The sequence below is a fragment of the Molothrus ater genome, chromosome 1 (assembly GCF_012460135.2).
Source record: "Molothrus ater isolate BHLD 08-10-18 breed brown headed cowbird chromosome 1, BPBGC_Mater_1.1, whole genome shotgun sequence".
Taxonomy (NCBI): domain Eukaryota; kingdom Metazoa; phylum Chordata; class Aves; order Passeriformes; family Icteridae; genus Molothrus; species Molothrus ater.
The window spans coordinates 27,745,052-27,765,787 of NC_050478.2; the positions used below are offsets into that span (position 1 = coordinate 27,745,052).

At 37.1% G+C, this 20,736-nt stretch overlaps 1 protein-coding gene across 1 annotated transcript in view; it reads right to left on the minus strand.

Moving 5' to 3' along the window:
* THSD7A (thrombospondin type 1 domain containing 7A) overlaps window positions 1-20,736 on the minus strand; it is a 254,351-nt gene that overhangs the window by 17,588 nt on the left and 216,027 nt on the right. Inside the window, exons 16-22 of the mRNA XM_054514269.1 lie at window positions 12,475-12,653; window positions 9,477-9,482; window positions 7,796-7,929; window positions 7,036-7,189; window positions 6,070-6,211; window positions 5,487-5,602; window positions 138-255 (exon numbers count right to left, since the gene is read on the minus strand). Coding sequence (XP_054370244.1) covers window positions 138-255; window positions 5,487-5,602; window positions 6,070-6,211; window positions 7,036-7,189; window positions 7,796-7,929; window positions 9,477-9,482; window positions 12,475-12,653 — 849 coding nt within the window. The remainder of the gene's footprint in view (window positions 1-137; window positions 256-5,486; window positions 5,603-6,069; window positions 6,212-7,035; window positions 7,190-7,795; window positions 7,930-9,476; window positions 9,483-12,474; window positions 12,654-20,736) is intronic.

Genomic DNA, 20,736 nt, shown 5'->3' on the forward strand with positions numbered 1-20,736 from the left:
TTCCCACAGTTATCTCCTCTTCTACCTTGACTGATATGCTACCCAGCTTCACTGAGATACAGTTTCTATTTCAAATACTTATATAAACTGAAAGAGGAAGTCTCAGTCTTTAATATATGCCAAAGGTATGTACTGACCTGTAAGGCCACATGTTTGAGAGCACTCAGACCAAGCAGACCAGTCAGAGAGCTGACAGTTCACAGGACATTCCACCACACAGGACATATTCATTTGCCATGTCTTTTCCAAACCAAGCTGAAAGAAAATGTTTAATGATTAGCACAAAACTCCAGGCCTGCATCATCAGTGCAAGGTAAAAAGTAAAGTAACTAAGACATTTAAAATTCTCACCTCAAGACAGTCCTAATGCATATACTGATCTTCATGTACATGCATAAATCCCATTTTCATCAATCATTTTCTAAACTAGAACCCATAAATGGAGGGCTTAATCTCTACACTATTACTTTTTACAACAGGTGAAGGCCAAAATCATTCATGAAGTATTTTGAAAGAGGAATGCAAAAATACTGAACAGCTATTAATAAGTGAATTGAAGGGATACTAGAAGCCAAGTTCAAAACTAGCAAAAGCAGGAGGATGAACATGTACTAGATATACAAATGATGTTGTAGATGCTGAAAGTTTACAGGAGCTCAAGAGAGACTGAACAAGTTAACGGAAGAGAAATCTGGAGGTTTAAACACATAGAAAACCCATCAGGCAAATGCAGTTCAAGAGCTGAAAACAGGTGGAAGCTGTGAAAGGAGTAGGTGGAAACTCTTGTATGTCTGTGCTTCTTACTCATTCCTAACTAATTCTATTCTATTCTATTCTATTCTATTCTATTCTATTCTATTCTATTCTATTCTATTCTATTCTATTCATCATGCTGTCCATACAAAGATATTGACATGATACTGACAATGATTTTTCCAAAAATATACATATTTTCATTTTTTTTCTGAAAAACTTTGCAAAAAAACCAGAATCCTCTAACATCCAAAAAGTAAAAGCTCTAGTTTCTGGAGGAGTCCGAGAGAAGGGGACAGAGAAATTTATCTCAAGAGTCAAGTTTTCCCAAAAATATATTCTGTTCTGTGTTTTTCCCCAGGTGTGATTCAGCCTAACACTCCACCCTGGGGAAGGAAGAGTTTTCTAATCATGTTCAGGACATGGCCCAACAGCTACATGCTCCTTTGGTCTGATCCTGGACAGCCATTTCTATGTTCTTATAAACTCACACGCTCCAGATTTTCCCCATCCATGCAAAAAAAGGATATTCTCACTAACACATATGGGAATACATGAAGTAAAATGAAATGTGACTGATGGCAAAAATTTTAGCATAATAGCACCTGAATCCTGCACAGCTGAGTTAAAAGGGTAGGTCAGTTATAGGGTGTATGATCTAAAGTGTGAAAGAAAATCAGTCCTGCCAACATTAACAGATCTACACAAAGGACTGTCCTGTTCACTGGACCTCACCAGCAGACCTTGATCATCATTGAGGCATTTCAGAAACCTAGGCAGTTGTGTATATCTTTAACTAGAAAAAATCTCCACCTAGTTTAAAAAAAAAAGCAAACTAGACATTTCAAAACCTATTAATTTTAATGACTGTAAAAGTTAATGATATAAAACCAGCATTTAAGACTTTAAAAAGGAGATAAACCCACTCTTTCCTACTAAACACAAGCATAGAGCAATGATTAGGCACAATATTAACATGCCCTCCATAAATAAACTACCACAAGTAGTTTATGAAAATATCTGAAAATATCTCCTCCTGATAGACTCACCAAGTTTTAAATTTGCATTTACAGTACCATTTATTGAGACAGATGAGGGTTTAGACCTCTGCTTTTATACATCAAAGAATGAGTTCTTGGCTTTTCTCAGTGGTTCAGTATAGCCTTGATTATACAGCTATCACACACAGACAACACCTGAAACCTTTGGATAATCTGGAATTTGGATGATTAGGAAGCTAGAGAACCCTCTTTGAAGTTCAAATTTGGGTCAAACTTTCTGAGCAAAGGCTTTACAGTCTGCTGAATTTATTCCTGCCAATTATAGAAACATGACTGCTCTCTTTCAAGACTGGTCTTCTCAGCTGGACTTTAGCAGCTCAAGAGGGGAAAGCCCAAGAAAGATATTAAGAGTGAAGAGGAGAAAGCTGAAGGCCAGATTACCCACAGTGACCTCCTATTTGCATGTCTTAGATACTGAAGTGCTGCTTAAATAAATCTGGGAACAACCGACAGGTTGCAGTTCAATAGTATTCACATATTCCTTTCTCATCCCTCTCCTTCCTTGAACTAATGAATCACAGTTCAACTTGAAGAGCTTAGAAAATATTTGAAAAAGCGTTCATTAGCTCCCTGACCCTAAAGCTTTTGTTCTGGGTGAGCTGTGGTTTCTGACTCAACAACGTCAAGTACTGAAAGCCACCCCTGTGCACTCTGTGCTTCTGGTCACACATGCCAGGGGCAGCAGGCTGCCACACCAGCATGCTCCTTAAATCCTGTGATCCACACAAAGTATCTGTACTCATTTATGGGAATGTTTGGCACCAAAGATTAAACTCTGCTGCTGGAGGTTAATCATGTAATCTGACAAGCAGACTATTCACAAATAAACCAGCTTTAATGCAGACACAACTGCTGGTTTCCAGGCTTTTCTCATTTTTAATTAATGGTAAATGAATGAAAATAAGTCTATAAAAAGGACTATGAACAGGATCAGCTTGCTTTAGGTGATTTGATTTTTAAATATTCAAAGAAAGAGAAGTCAATTTCTTGTCATAAGTAGAAACCAAGTAATCCAGGTATTACTATGCTTTGAGAGTTTGAAGAGAACTACATTAACATAACCAGGACTTGGAAATAAGCTCTGGAAATTGTTTTATCTTGGCAGTAATCAGGATGACTGGTTACCTTCTTTAGCTGATCAACTCAAATAAACACAAGATCATATGGACACATAAGGAAATCACAACACAGGGGCTCAGATGGAATGTTAGCATTTAACTCTGCTGATGCTCCTACCTGGAGATGGTTATAGACAAAATTCAGCATGAAGGGTTTTTTTTTATATTTGGCTTTATTGCTTTCTTGAACTATATATAATATAGAAACTCACTGCAATAATGAGTCTTAATTTCTTAGGGATCAGTGTGTGTTTATTTATTATGAGCTCTCTTCTTTGCATATAATAACAAGAAACATAATTCAGTAAATGTACCTACACATAAATTAAGCAAGTCTTTACTCATACATCTAGTACAAAGTTTTATGATAGCCCAGAGAAAATTCATTAACTAGGTCATTACAAAATTACTTCATATTTCTTCTATTCAACAACTTTTCCAACCACATGCACCTTATTATTTCTGCACTGCACTTATTATTTTGCATTAATATTTCTGCACTGCACTTATAATGCAAAAACACAGTGGAAACCCCCACCCTGAAGGATCATTAGCAAGAAGTGTACGGTATGTATTCACATTTTGATAATTTCTTGAATGCTCTCCTCTCATGACCTGCAAGGTCACAGAGTTGGCTTTCACATCTTGAGAGTGAAGGGTCTGTTAAGATCTGAACAGCTTGGCTTTCCTGTTAATCAGGTTAACAGGTTTTACTCCTCAGTTATTGGATCAGCCTTTGACCTTGTTGGATCGCTGCTTACACATCCATAATTCAACAAATAGTCTTAACTGTGTGACTAGGGAGTGGATCAGAGCTTTCTACAAGATGTGTCTCTATATGATCTGTTGATAAATCCAGGACATCACTGCAGTGATTATCCATTATTCTTCTGAATAATAAACTTTCATTTCTTAAATGCAGGAAAACTCCAGAGGTTTTCTGAAATGAGATTTCAGTGTAAAATGTAATCAATTCTAAATGTTGTTTTAAATCTTTGCTTAACAGGAATAATTTCTTGGCTTTATAGTAGAAGAAATATATTTTCCCATAAAATCAAATAAATCGTATTTCTTTCTGTTGAAATATTTATTTGGATGGATATTTTACATCATGTGTGGGTATTAATTACTCAATATTGCAACCTCTTAGAAATTACAGACATTCCTTTTCTTTTCTAACACATTAAAACATTATAAAAGCACTGCCTTATTAACTTCATAGTAACTTTCTGGTATGACTTAGGGTAGTCATACCCTGAGTTTTTTCTTGAGACCTAATTTTTGTGGCTGTCCCATTCCTGGGAGTGTTCACAAGGCCAATTTGGAGGAGGCTTTCAGCAAAATACTAGAGTGACGGGTGACCCTGCCCACAGAAGGGGTTTTGATCTTTAGGGTGATGATCTTTAAGAACCCTTCGAACCCTAACCATTTTATGATTCTTTGAAATTATTAGATTTTATTAGAAACCCAAGAACTATGAGGAAAGGAGAAACATGGGACAGAAGTAAGTCTCAGCCAAAATTCTCTGCCTTTGATAAGAACTTATTGATTCAGGAATCCAGGATGTTGGAGGAGATAGGAGAAGTTTAAATAGGTCAGATACACCATTACAAAATTATAGTCCAAAATAAATGATGAGTTTCCTGACTCCCTCCACTTCTATGGGCACATCCTGAGAGTAGCTAGTTGCCAGAAGGGTCCTGCAGAAAAGCTGTTGGTGCCGAAATTGCTATGGGGGCCTTTCCCCCTTTGTCCCCCATTGCCAGTTATTTTATTTCTGATGTCATGGTGGTGGGGGAATGGCAGCTGAAACGAGTGCAGTTACTTTCCATCAGAAATGTGTGTAGAATTGCCCTTAAAGTAGTACTGGGGGTTTTTTTTGGGTTTTTTTTTGGTTTTTCATGTTTTTTTTCATTCTACATACTCCATACAATTGAAAGCACTAGGACTGACACACAAAATGTCAGGAAACCCGTGCTGTCAAACTGGAGGTTTGTTTGAACATTTGCAAAATGGCTCTTTCAAAACTTAAGGGTTCCTGTCTACTAGCTAGTTCTCCTTATACGTGCCTACTTAATATTACATTCATGCTGCCCATTGTTTCACACTAGTTTGGGTATTTTTTGCATCACACAGCTGGATACAAGAAGTTAGCATTCAGCCCAGCTGCAGAATGACACGTGAGAAATATTTTCCAACACATTGAGTAAATGATTGATACTGGCAGGTGTCCAAGACTCCATGCAGAAGTTGTATCAAATTAGAATTATGATTAGTATTCTGATTGAGATTTATTACCTTTATTCTACTTTATTAATTATTGTTTCTAAGTAATTTCCTTCAGGACATAATAATTAGCATATGTTCACAGAGGCACTTAAAAGTAACCAAAGGAAATAGTATAAAAATCAGTTGATGGCTCGGTTCATTTCAGAGGTACTTAACAATCCATGAATAGTGTTGCAAAACATCTGGTGAAGATGCCATACAGCTCAGTTGGCTCAGTATTAATTAGCACAATTAGAAGGGAGCTTTCTCACAGGTACCCACTCACCTCTTCACAGTATTTCAGGTCAACCGATTTGCCATCACTGCGAACGCAATCGAGCATCCGCGTTTTGATACCGCTGCCACAGACAGCCTTCTCGCTGAGCTGACACGTGCTCCAGTCTGCAAAGGAGGCACTCATTAGCATTGCAGACTTTCAGATAGAATTCATAATGATCCAGTCTCCCACCTAATTCTGATGGCCTAAAACAACCCTCACAAGCAACTTTTACACATGCAAAGGCTCACGGAGCCCAGCTGCTGCACGTTTTTGGAAACAGTGACATTTACTGCAAATAGTGAATGTCATGGTACCTTCCTGAAAAGTGCATACTTGGTTTTGTCTGCATGGATTTTTAGTAAATCACAAAACGATATGAGTAATACGTTTGCTGGAGTTACAGTGTGCACATTTCACACGCAAACTCTCAATTTAATATTTTATCTGGATCAAACAGCTTGAATCAGCTTTCAGTACAAGTTCCACAGCTGCATCTGGGTAAGAATGGAAAGCAGAAAAATCCATCTTGTAAGGTGAATGGAAATGATCTGTAAGATGTGGTCCCAGGCTGTCACTATAACACAAATACCTGTCACATTGTAGTCATAGTGGTAGCAGTTCTTGTTCAAAGTGCAGGTTTCTGTCTCGGTGGCAGCAGGACAAGGCTTTCCATCATCTGGTTGTCTAAGGCATTCAGCTGACCTTTCACGGACACTACTTCCATTGCATGGCTTGAAAGTAAGTTTGGAAACAGCTTAAATATTTTGGCACCCTGATACCTCTTTATGCAGCAATACAACAACCTTTTAAATAATCCCTTCACAAAACACAAATATAAAATAACAGGTTCCTGCTAATGTATAAGAGAAACCCTTTTCTTTAACCTAACTTGGTAACACCATTCTATTTTCCTAACCAATGCATATTTCAGTATTAGTACTTTGGAAGTATTTCACTCATAAACAGGATATTGAGATGCTCACTTTCCAAATGCTATAATGTAGTGCACCAAAGCCTCTCAGAAGTCCTGAAGCACTTTTTGGTGGTTTGTTTGGGGGTTTTTCGGGTTTCTTTGGGTTTTTTGTTTGTTTTTTTTTTTGACATTTCTTTTTGAAATTCCTGTCAGGAAGGAAGGGGAGAGGAGACCCAAAATTATTTTTCTACACTCAGTCTTGATCTGCAGACTTTGTCACTCGTATCAGGATAGTGACATTTTCAGTTCAGTGACTGTGCTGCTATGCAGAGGCTCAGAGCTAGGCTCAAAGACAAACTCACAAGCCACTGCCACAGCTATTCCACCACACAGAAGGCACCCACAGAAGGGTAGGAAGAGTGACTACTGGGCACATTTTAGTCTGTGTTCTGGAAGAATTTAGCTTAATGGAAAGTATTGCCACACTTCATTTGCGGCCAACACAAAACAACCCTAAAGATGACACTATCTTTACATATTTACAGGTGTAATCAGTTCAGCATCTTTGCAAAACACATCATACATATACTTTTAAGGTATCCTCCCAAAACTATAAATGTGGCACTTCAGTATACTTCTTACCAAAGAGCACTGAGACCACGATCCCCATTCAGACATAACACAGTCCTCAGGACATGGCAGCGTGCATTTTCTAGCACCAAGTGGCATATCTTCAGGATCACACAGATAGTCTTCTACTGTGTCAGATGGACCATCCACAGTGTTTAGCATGCACCTGGAAAAAAGAACTGCACATCAACTTCACTTGCCATGGATTTCGTATAGTATGTGCTCTGCAGTATTCTGAGGCATTTTAACATTTTGTCAGGACTTAAATGAAATAAGTATTGATCTATGAATACCCAAGAAAAGCTGAAGAGTCAAAAACAATCCTTGTTTTCACAGATGACAGCAACATAAAGGCATGCACATAATTTAGACAATCCCTATCAGTTATTTCCTGGGCCCCTGGGCAGGTGATTTGCTTGACATTAGCTAACCTCTAAATCAGAATAATGCAAATCACCTATTGTTTAGATATACTTCATGCATACTTCAGCTGGTAACTTTAATTCCAGAACTATTAAAACTTCAAAAATTTGATATTCCTAGTATTAATCCTTAATTTACACAGATGCCTTTTAATTACCAATAGATTAAATTAGGAATCAAGGTCTATATCCATAACAAGTTGACAGAGTCATATTGCACTCCTTGAATCTATTTTAATTTATATCAGCCAGGCTCCAGGTCTGCACTCAACACTAGGCATTACATAGAATACAGCCAAAACTGAAAGTGAAGGTTCTTTAAAAGTGAAGGAGGAGCAATATTGTTTTACCTGACTTTCCTTGTTTGAACACCTTCTCCACAATTCTCTTTTAAGTCCACATTGGTCACCTTGCAGACACTCCAGGGCTCAGTTACCCATATGTACTGGCTGCAGTCACTGTGGCAGGGGACTACCTCATACACCTGGAATCCACATTCAGTGTCAGTTTTGGTCCACACAAGTAAGATAAACATGCATAAGTGATCGTACAGAAAAAAGCATTAATGCACTTGGGAAAAATAAAAAATATGAACTTGATGATTTAGACACTATGGTAATAATACAGATTAAATACTTGCTAGAAAACTACTGAAATAACAAAAAGACAGAAGCTATTGAGTGCTGGATTCTCTGGGTTTCTCTGCCACTAAGGCCATGTTGTGCCATTCCCACCAAAAACATCAACAGAACTAACATAAAGTCTGTAACATGCTATCTCATGTTTTAAACTTTTTAAAAAATTCTGTTAAAACTCTGCTAGCAGTTTAGCTTAGTCCTTCACATCTCTTCTCTATGATTCCATCCCACTATTATATTATTATCCCAGTTATTAGTTGTGGGTGTTTTGTATCACTAAGGAGAGGTGACCTCAAGAGAAATTATATCAATATATATGGATTCACTTTATTTATTTATTGTGTATGCTTAAAATCACTCTAATGTATTTGTGTACCAGAACTAGTGTTATGTTTAGATTTGAATACAAATTTTTAAATGGCATCTTATATAGCAATTTCTACAGTGTTCCATGTACTGACTCAAACATACATTACAAAAAATGGGACAGACAGCACATGTTGAGCAAGAAGCACATGTTAAATCTCTATTTTATAAACACTCACCTGTGCCTGAAGAGAGCATTTTCATGAGCCCAAATGAAAGAAAAAAAGCAAAGAGAAAAAGTTAGAATTGTATGAATGAAGCATAAATATTTAAACAGAATCAATTTAGATATAATTTTATTATAAACAACATACAATTTTATTATAGACAATATTCTGTTAGTTCTGCAAAGAAAAAGGGCATTATTTTTTTCCTCTTGGATCTCCTTTGCTATCATAAGGCAATTTGCAATAAGTTTGCCCTTGGAAGAAAATAAATTCTATAAATCACAACTGGTGGGAAGAAACTGTATATTACCTATTCTCTTGGTTAGACAGTTGAACTGTTTTCCCTTTTTGCCTATAATGAGCATCAAACTGTTACACAGTAGGGAATCCTGTCTCTCTTAGATAAGAGAAAATCTTCAGTATTTTTGGAGGACACTGGTCTTCTCTATCAATTTAAATTCTTCTGACAGCATTAGGTGCAATAAATTCAAACAAATAAATAGAACTGTCAATTCTCATCCTTCCAAAGTTCCTACGTCCTTCATGGAATATCTTAATTATGCATAAATTACTTAAAGCCCATTGCCTTGAAATTATACCAGCTAATTTGACATATCCTTCTAGGTATCAAGTCAGCAAAATCAAAACTGCTGAAACATCTAAGACTTGTCTTAAACAAGTCCTTGACTTCTTTTCAGCAACCCTTCTTGTGTAGAAAAAGATTGCTGATGTTTGATGGTTAACCTGCAACAAAATACCACAGAAAATAGAATGCCTTGGACACTGAATATGTAGTCTGGTATCATATCACTGTGCAGCTGATCAGCCCATGCACAAGATCACCAGCCTAGTCAACACACTTGGGCCTTCTCTGAACTACATTAACAATAAAAAGCATAAAAGTGTGCAGTGAAAATGAATGTTAGGGAGGTATTGGAGTCTGTGGAAAATTTGCTCTTTAGAATTCTTCTCCAGAATTTCCAAAAGGAGAAGAGGAAAGCCTTAATTCAGGGAAATGTCTATATGTCTGACCCTGGTTAGCATAAAAAGAAATACGTAAACCCTACACACTCAACAGCTTTTGCAGTAACATAAAATTTGGATATCTTGATAGAAAGCCAAAGGAGGATTTTATACTGCATTGCACATGTGAGTGGTGTTCTCCTGACCTTACTGGAATTTTTGTAGCTATGACTGCAGGCCACAGCAGTTGGGTGGTATAAGAATTGCATACCCATCCTGCTCCTGATAAGGGGGAAAATAATGCTTGTAATCAATGAAAAGATGGATGTCCTTAATTTCTCTAACAGTCTCAGATTAGTCCCTTCATTTGAAACCATCTTATGGCCATTGACATGATTTTACATCAAACCTGACTCCATTATCACTGTAATTATGATATCTTTTAGCCTACTGAAGTGAGTACTGAGCAAGCTTTATTCAGCTGGAGTGTGGTTGGGAGCCACCCTGGCATGACATTGAGTGACACATCCAGCTTTCACTGTGCTCATCCTGCCTCAAATCACAGGCACACATGTCAGCCCTGAGAGACACTGAATGACTTCTTAACAAGGTCTTAAGGATTTTATTTCAGTGTTTCCCTAGCCTTACTATTAGAAAGTTTTCCCAAGGCTTAACCCAAATCTGCTTGCAGCAGTGTAAGCCCACTGCTTTTATCCTATCCATGATGGCCATGGAAAATGGATTATTTCCTCCTTCTTTGCAACAGTCCTTTATGTATGTACTAGCAGACTGCCAGCATCCTCCCTCCCATCTCCTCTTCCCTGAGCTGGACAACATGTTGTAGTCTTCCCCAGGTTCATAATTCCTAGATGGCATCTTACAGCATAGTTCTTCTGTAAATCATAGTACTCATACTTGTGGGCACCAAAGATCCAATTTTACCACTATGGATCATATGTATGCAAATAAGAGTGTTACATTATTAAGTAATAAATATGTAACCTAAGCACATTATATTGAATGATTATTGAATGATTACTCTGAAAAGTCAGTTCTTTTCCAGCTGAATGGTGGATCATATTTAGTTTAAATAACTAATTCAAAATTGGAATATCTGTGCATTTCTCTGCATGTTTCTGAATTGAAAGGGAATGTATTTAAAAATGAAAAATACAGGCTCTATATTTTTCAACATCCTTGCATTATCTGTGGAATGTCCTTCTCATGAAAGTACTATATTTCAATTTTATTTTTACAATAATTACATTTGGAATCAACTATCATTTGTCAAAGACCATGTAACCACAAATCAAATGAGTCGAAGTACCGGCAGAGGGCAATAGTGTTGCATACAAGTGGTGAACAGACCTCCAGCAAAATCACCTTTGATGCAGAAAAATACAAGCCTATTATGTACTACATGAATATTAAAGAAGGAAAAAGACTTCTGTATAGACTATAATTTGCTCCTGTTGAAACACGTTCCTCCTAATTTAAAGCATATTTACATGCTGACCCAAATCCAGCAATCCTCATTCTAGTTTGTATTTTGTTAAAGTAGATCACAAACTTGGTTTATTAGCTGCAGTTAAACACTTATGATTTTCTAAATTAGAACTAATTACATCCCCTAAAGTAGAAAATTAGATCAACAAGCCATTTCATTTTGTTTTAGCCAAATGTCAATAGGATAATATTAAGTACATGCATTTTTATTCAAATGTAAATTGAGAGCATATTTTTTTAAATCTTTGAATATTTACAGAAAAGACCATGTGGTTGTTTAACATCCCTCTGCAGACTAAATTAAATTCAACAGTAATATGAATATAAATCAGCTTTGAAGAGCATAAGTTAATTGACAAGGAATGTTTTTCCTTTCTAAAACTCTCCAAGGAAAGAAACTTCAGGGTTTAACTTGGGCTAGGGCTAAACTTAGTCCCAAAGACTAAATGCTTGTTAGCGGTCCAAGCCTTCCAAGAACTCCCAGGGTGCTCTTGGATCACATTTTATGTTTTAGTTTCACTTGAAGAGGATCCAGACTGTATGGTCAGACTGCTCCATACTGCAATACCAAGTGCAGTTTGTGGGACAGCTGGGAAACTTGACTTCAGAATGGCATTTGTGACTGAACTGCACTGCCAGGGCAAGCGTACCCAAGAATGTCAAGCTCCAGCTTGAGGAGAACCCGCTAAGGGGCACTGGGATGACTGTTGAGAGTTTTGTTTTCTGATCTAAGATGGTCAGGGAGTGACACTAAAAATCTTGCCAGCTTGAGCAACTGTAACAAGAAATTTTATCCCCGTCATATATTAGAAGATTAGAAGTTTAGAAGGGACATTAAAGATAATTTCGTTCCAAGCCTCCTACCATGAACAGGGACCTTCCACTGGACCAGTTTGCTCATAGCCCCATCCAATCAGGCCTGGAACATTTCCAGGGATGAGGCATTCACCACTTCTCTGCATAATCCATTCCAGGGCCTCATCACCCTCTGAGTGAAGAATTTCTTCCTAATGTATAATATAAATCTACTTTCAGTTTGAAACCATTCCCCCTTGTCCTGTCACTACATGGCTCTGTACAAAGTTTCTCTCCATCTTTCTTGGAGAATCCCTTCAGGTAAGAAATCTTTGGAAACACAGTTTTCAAAATCTGCATGTAAGCATGTTTTATTGTCTGCAATCTGCAGTTCACAAAATATGGAAAATTCTTGCAGATGAGGAACTAAGACAGATCCTTTACTGCCTGAGGAACTCTAAGCCAACTCATACTCCTTCTACCTCCATCTGCTCCTTATGTTATACTGTTTTTCTACAACAAAAAATACAGATAAAAGGGTTATTTGAAGTTTGGAAAAATCTATATCAATAATGTAAATATAAATCAAATTACCTGGTTGACGTGATCTAGCTTTGGACAGGGTCTTCCACCATTGTAGGGTTTTTCACGCAGCCATTTAGACCGAACCTTTACCCCACTCCCACAGGATTTGCTACAGCGAGACCAGTTGGACCACTCACTGAGCTTGCAGTCTGAGGGACAGGGAATAATACAGGCTTCCTCAATATACCCTGGAAGAATGGAAAAGAAAGTGAAATCTCTTCAGCATGTCAGTTTGCGACTTCTCCCTGAAGCCCTCGTCTGCTTCATTTAGATTCTCCAAAGTTTGACTTGACAGGACTGTGGGAATAGAGAGATCTCTTCATCATTAGGGATAAATTAAATTCTGCAGAAAATTGACACATATAGCTGGAGACTGTTAGAGTAGCAGCTGAGCATCCTCACTGCTCATCATCCCATCTGATTAGGATTCACACTCTCCAGATTTCAGCATTCAAACTTTCTGACAGCTACAGTGTAATTGACACTAACCATCTCTTGGCGGCATCATTCTTACTCTGTAAAATGATATGCGTAATTTTTTAAAAGGAAAAAGGATTTAATTAAAGGATACTCCACAACTGTATCAAGTAATTCAATTGCAGTTACACATCAAAAATCCAACTGAGAAGAAATGCATATCGCCAGCCTGGAGCAAGGGAACTTAACACCTTGTGACCTTTGTAAGGCTAGAAAGAGAGAGTAGCCTGCCACATTAATGATCTACCGATTAACAACCATCTGCCCCCAGCAGCACACTGAATAATTGCACTGAATGGAAAAGCAGATGTTTGTTTTGGTTAAGTCATTGGTCCAGAGAGGTTGGAAGGGGGTATGACGTGGTCTGCAGGGAGCAACATGAGGCCTCAATTCACTGAATAAGTGAAAACGTCTTTCTTTCAAAAGCAACATATGCCATAGCTCTACAATATGTATAATTTATTCCAATATTTAAGGGAGAAGCCGTAATACATCAAATAAAAAGCTGGCCTGAACTGCATGTTTACTACAACTAGGTCCTGAACTCTCTTCTCCCCTTTCCTGTGTCAGATCTGCAAAGTATTTACCATTACCATTACCATTGTTCACTTTACAGATTAAAAACCTTGGTGGATTTAAATTTGTATTAAAATATTTCATTAAAATATTCAAAAAAACAGCTGCAAAGTTTTCCATACTTGGTTAAGATCATCCTCAAAAGATTACCATGGTTCACTAGGCTTCAAATGTTTCAATTGTTTGTCAGATATATAGAATTTTTTTAATTCAAAGGTGATCAATCTTTTCATCAGAGTTGAATTATTTTTAACCTGCGCTTCTAAGTTGTTCTATCTCTTCTGAAAGGAACCAATAACAACCAATCTCAAGGTTTGTAAAGAATCAAACCGCTTAGATTTCAATTGTACATACTTATTTCTAGTTAATTTGTTGGTTTAGATATAGTTAATTTGTTTTAGATAAAGAAAATAATTTAAAAAACCCCATACAGCAGCATTTATAGTATTTTATGGTCAAATTCAGGTGATGTTTTTATTTGTATGGTTTTACTTTGTTTAGAAGTGTTAAATATTTAAATAAAGAGCACATCCTGGACTTGAGCATTGTGAAACTACTGCTCACCAAACATATCTTCCTTAAAATGCCTAGAATATTATTACCTTGAATTACAAGCATATTTATTAAATATCTGTTGCTATTTGAGCAACCAGTTCAGTGAAAGTGAATGAAGGGGACACTGTGTTAGAAAAAATAAATTTTTGAGGATCACTTCCCTGCATAAAAGAGATGCTGACATAGATTTCCCTGCAGTAGAAGATGCAAAATTGATTATGTTTCACCTTACCTGACATCTCTGAGTCCTAGAAATCTGATGCCCCCTATCTCAGAGCTCCATCCTGCACTGAAGTTTGATTGCATAAATACCAAAGTCTGTACCATTTCTGTACTTGCACCAGAAATGAGTTTTCAACAAGTCCTCTCAGGTGCTATACAAAACCATGTATTCACACAATCAGGAAGTTACTGAATGAAAATGGAAAATAACCATTACAAGTTAAAAGAAACAATCCCCTTCAAACAAGAAATGTTTAGTGATATTTCTTGTCTGATAGAACTAAGTGAATATTTCACTGCTCTGTGAAATTTCTTGTGATTCTGAAATGCTTTACTTTCAACATAACTTCTAAATACTGTTTTTCTGGAGAAATCTTTCTACTATAACAGAGTTATGCCATTTACCATTTGTGAAATTTCTATCTCTAGTAATTAAGGACTCAAAAATCCAAATTCAAGCTGTTTTAAATATCCTTAAGCAGGTAACTTGAATTAGTACAAGCTGCTTCAGGAAGACCTATTTTAAGGTCCATAGACCTCTGAGATTGTCTTAGTAACTCTCAAAGGGATCTTTCCAGTCTTTGCCAAGTTCTCTGGGATACCATGGCATTTTGGATTTTGATAACACTTTATAGCCTACCAAAAGGAGCCTGTGTGGAACATACTAAACTAAAATAATTGAAAAACTAGAAGTTATTTATTTTGTTTCATTTCCCTTCAATTCATCCACACAAGAGCAAAAAGTTTAACAACATACTTAGAATCTTTCAGACAGAAGTTGTATCAAATACATTGTACTATATGCAATTTCCACGTAACATTTTAATTACCCTGAGCTACATTTCAACTGATTCCATAAATTATCAAATGAAACCATATCACTGGAGAAACCTTTATACTATCCATGAAATATCAACATTGAGGTCAACCACAAGAGCTGCTTCACCATGGAATGCAAAAAAGGCAAAACAGCATCCTACTACAGATACAGAGTCTTACAAAGAGTTATGACATGGAAAACTGCAACCTGCTGATATGTTAATGCATTTTGTAGAGGATGCAGTGGTCCACATGACACTATCTACACTATAATGAAAAAATACTGAATTGCAATCTTATACTGGCTCCTTAATCCTGCAAGCTTCATGGAATGGCTTCTGTTCACCATGCAGCTCTTTCCTGTGCCATCTCCATGATATCTGGCCTCCCCTCCCTCTTTCCTATTTTCTCAGAAAAGCATCAAGACCCAAACTCCACATATGAAAGCTAAACAGCTGAACAAGAAGAATGGAAAAGACATGTCAAGAAGAGAACAAGAATGGAGTCAATCAATGAAAGCACCAAAAAGGAGCTCTAACAAGGTAAGATTGCTTGGAGATTCTGGAATTGTGGACCATTTTTGGAGAGCAGAGATAAAAACACTTATTATTTTGTAAGATGCAAGACAAGCATTAAAAAACTCCTAACCACTGGTATACTAACACAGTTAAAAGGAATTTCACAGCTTCTCCAAACAGATGGAAAAGAAAATAAAAAATTTTTGCCTATATCTAAGAACACAAAGATTAGATTATATATTAGAAAAATTTTCTTCACACAGAGGGTGGTTGGGCACTGGAACTGGCTCCCCAGGGAACTGGTCACAGCATGAAGCTTGGCAGATTTCAAGAAGCATTTGGACAATGCTCTCAGGTACATGGTGTGACTCTTGGGGTGTCCTCTGCAGGGCCAGAAGTTGGACTCTGTGATCCCTGGGGATCCCTGGCAGCTCAGGACACAATTCTATGAAATTACATTTCATGGCAAAGAGTCAGAATTCAAAACAACAGAGGAAATGCAAAACAAAAGAGGGACTAAGGAGGAATAGAGGAAAGGGTAAGAAAAGACAGTGAGAGGGAAGAGGAAATAAATGGCTCAGAACATAAGTCAGGAGAATTGTAAGGAGACACTACACAGAAACAACAAAGAAGAGAAAAGAAATAAACATCCTGCCAAAAGTAATATCTTGGTGAAGCACAAACAGAACAAAATGCTCTCAAGAGCTTACGCTGGCATTCTCTGGCCAGAGCCTGAAATGCAATGAAGAATGTTCTCACAAATCAAAATAGAGGACAAAGGGAAGAAATACAAACACTGTGCTCTCTGATTTGTATTCCATATGTAATTAGTATGCAGAATGAAAATGACCTTGTTATATCTGACATCAAAAAGTTTTTGGCATATTCATCCCTTGGCATGTATTTCCTCTCAAGGGCCTCAGTATTTTGCTCAACAGACTGTTTAACATTTAGCTATTCCACTGGACTCCCTTAGAACTGAGAAAGAAGCACACTTCCAACAGTTTACAGAAAGCACTTTAGTCAAGAAAGAAGAGTGAATTAAAAAAATAAATTACTTGTTGAAAATTACTTGTTCCACTCCACTCCACTTACTACCTGTCAAACGGTACTTTTCAGGAAAAGCTTCTCTGGACTAGTCATCACCTCAGATGCCTTTCTTTGTGTATGAACTCAGCATATCTTTTAGGGTGATTAAGGATGATCTCTGTAAGTTCATAGCAATCCTCCCTCAAATCCAAGAAAGCAGATGTTAAAGAACTTTGAAAAGTTTACACTTGGTTGTTGTTGTTGCTGTTTTTGTTAAATTTCAGATGGTTTTACTTGTAAACTATTCACACTGCAAAAATTTTAGCAAGTGACAAGACAGAATATTGTTATATACAAAAATATTGAAATGAAGTCACCAGAAATACTACATGCAAATGAGACTGGTGATGCAAATACATAGTTTCTGACATGAAAAGATGTGAAGGAGCCATTTTTAAACTTTCAGTATTGTTTTCAGTTTGATCAAATCACCCTTAAAAAGGTGCTGCTTGTGTTAGACCAATGCTGTGTGTCTGTTAGGATAGAACCTTATTACAGAAACAAGCCTCTAGTGTGTGGGTAAACATCTCTATGGTGGAATGTCACCCAATTATATCACACAGACTGGTTGGTTAATATAATTGCACCAAAAGTCATACCAGAGCTCTGAGGTTCAAAGAACAAGCAAGAAATTACCAAGGTAATTACCAAGGTAATGGCAGAGAGAAGGAAAGAATGAGAGCAGTGAAATGTCTATGAAGAAGAGCTAAGATGAAGGAGGGACAGTGAAATAGAAACCCAACATTTTAAGGGCTGAAGATCTGTTCTCTGGACATCAGCAGTTCACTTTTTGCCTGCTGTTTCTCATCCTGACTGACGTGTTCCACAGCATCATTTCCTTCTCCTCACAACATCTGAGGGATGTTGGAGAGATGGGACCATGGTGGACTGTGGTACAGGGTACAGCCCTGCATGGTCCAGAGAGGTGTTGGAAGGAGTTGCCTGTATCTAAGGGCCTGTGTCTGCTCCCAGGGCAGTAGTTTCTCAGTTATTTCAGCTCCTATAAGGCTGTGAAATGGGCAGTTGTCTGTTATGAGTGAGAACATGGCTATTCTGTCATTAAAGATTACTGAACCACAATTTAACAAATGGCTTTGAACCACTAGGAGTATGCAGTGAACTCATTAGTAAAAGGGAAAAGTTTACTGTCCCATTGCTAATTGGCTATAAAATCTGGACTCCTAGAGCAAAGTAATTAACAGATGTGATGGATAATTTATAAGGGAGGACTTTAATGGACTTCATGCTTTCTCTAATGACAAAGCAGGATAAGTAGGTGGATATGAGACTTTCCCCCACAAACTGCATGTGTGATGTGTAGGAACAGACTGACTACTCCAGTTGAAGGGTGCAAACATAAACATCTCACAAAATGTTTACATGAACTCTTTTGTCCCTAGGACTGACAGAATTATGCTCCTACTTTCATGACTAAATGTCATGTTATGTTTCAAAGAAAAAAATGGTTTATGTTGTTCTCACAGATTTTTTTTTCCAGAAAATACAAAGTTCATGGATCTCATCTTCCAGGACAAAGAAATACACAACTATTTGCATTTCATTTGTATCAGAAGATATGTGTTTCTAGAGAGTATTCATATTTCTGTTGATCCATGGAAAGATATATTGAACACCATAAGATTTTTTAGTTTTTTTCAGGATTACCCTTCAAAGGCTCAAAATCTGAGAGCAATTGTTCATGCTTAACTATCTCCTGCATCAGTTATTCTTCCTCTGGTGAACTAACTGCAGCTCTTTGGATTGATGGATGGCTGCTTTAAGACTGTTGACCAGGCAGATGTAGAGGCACCAGAATTCAGAGGCCTGAGGTAGGACTTGTGGTGCAGGGTAATAGGTAATATATTGCTAGAAAACACATGACAAAATATATATAGATTTTAAAAAATATGAGAATTATATAGGCTATGAAACAGTAAAGTATCTTAATAACAATTTGAGAATCTAGGCTTACTACCATACTAGATTAGAATTTCCAAGGGGAGATATATTTACTTTTGAATAAACATTCAACAGAAAGTCCCAATCAAATTTTAACACTGATTTTTTTTTTCTGTGTAAATTTGCATTGCTTCAGGTTAGACTACTGAGAGTGAAAAAACACATCTAAAAATCCTAATAAAAGTGGATAAAGCAAGCTGTGACAGACATCTTGGACTATACAGACTCTGTTATACCACACAAGATTTTATTTTATTGCACATATAAGCAATTAAATACAAAATTCCTCCATTCACATTGATACTCCTAGCAGCTGTTGCAAGAGTATTCACTGATATGCAGATATTCCTCTCTAATCCTCCACATAAGCCTTGTAGCCACAGAGGGCTTTGTAGAGTCAGCACAAATCAATGCATCTCATTTAATTAATGCTGAAGGGGGAAATAATCTCACACTAATAAGGCAGCAGACAAACTATCCTGACTGCTTGACTGTGCCTAAGGTCTTAACAGTAAACGGACATGAATTAAGCAGAGTAATACGACCTATATAAAAATGCTGCATCTGTCTGCCATGCTCCTCTGTTTGCCTTCCGTAGGCACACACAAACACAACCACCACCCAGCTTATGTGGGTCATGATTCATAATTGATACATGGTGGAGAAAAACTGAATACTGAAGAGCAAATAGTTTCGTTCATAAGCACAGGAGTGGCTTGCTTTTGGTTTTTTTGTCATGAAAATTCCAAGGTACAATTTAAAGCAACAATGACGAGAATCTCAATTTTTTCACAAATACATAGAAACAGATTGTTGGCAGACACATGTCATTATCCACAGAGCTCTAGTACACAATTCATGGCAGGGATAAAGCTATAAAAAACAACTGTGTCTTTTCTAATGGAGAAAAAAACCTCTCACATTTGATTAACAAAATAAGTTATTCTATTTTCCCAATAAAATTATCTATGTAGAATTGAAAAGCAGGAAGCAGGGAAATGGCAATTTATGTGTCTTCCACTAAGGGAAACAGGTAAAGAGCAGCTCAGTTATCCCTTTTAGCTGATGTTCCCACACCTGCTGACATCTGGAAGCTCTTAGCTCTTGCCTACACTCTGCAGAACTGGAATGGATGAAAATACCAATGGCAGAATATTTCAAATGGCCGCTGAATAGTGTAAACTTTCTTAACAATAAATTTAACTTAAATGTGAAACAAAGTATTTTGAAAACGAAAGTCAAAATATTTGGCATATATAAAACAGATAAAAAAGAAAGTAAGGAAAAAACAAACCACCTTCCCTCTCTGCAGCTGAAACTTAAGTCTACTTTCAACTGTTTGTTTGGGATTGTTTTTGAAGCTCCTGTTAAGCTACAGAAAGCTGAGGACCTCTGCAGAAGGACTTCTGCCCTCTTCTTCCCACAGTTCTAACCAGCAGTACCAATAGAGTTACTTAACTATAATTTGCCTTTCCTTTTCTTTCACAGTCACTCCTGTCTTTTTGAGAAACTTGTTTGCACTTGGAATTTTATAACTGCACCCAAAATTTCAAAAATAATCACGAGAATACTCAGATGGGTATACTAATTTAGGGTGGTCCTTGTGTCACATCTGTCCTTTAGCTCCTTGGTGTCTGTGAGACAGTCAGTTAGTTAACTCTTAAATCTTTTGAACCCTGAGACGTGCCATGCAGGAAAGAGAGCCCTGAAGTATTTATCCTTCTGGCTCTGGTTAATTTTACTTTTCTGAATAAATAACCAAATTGTGATGATAAGCAAGCAACATTTTGCAAAACAAAGAGCTTATGAATTTTTTGGCACAGCAGAGCAGGCCTGTCTTCTCATTTCTTCCATTCAAAACAACATGGCTTACAACACCGACCTGTTCATGGCTTTGTAAATTTACATGGTAATATTTACATAAAACTTTTGAAAGTCTCACTATTTGAGCTTCTTGTGTTATTTGAATATATCACAAAAGGTATCTCATGATGTATTAATAACATCAGTGTGGGTGCAGTTTGTCCTTCTTGTCAGATTTAAAGGTTGTTGTCAC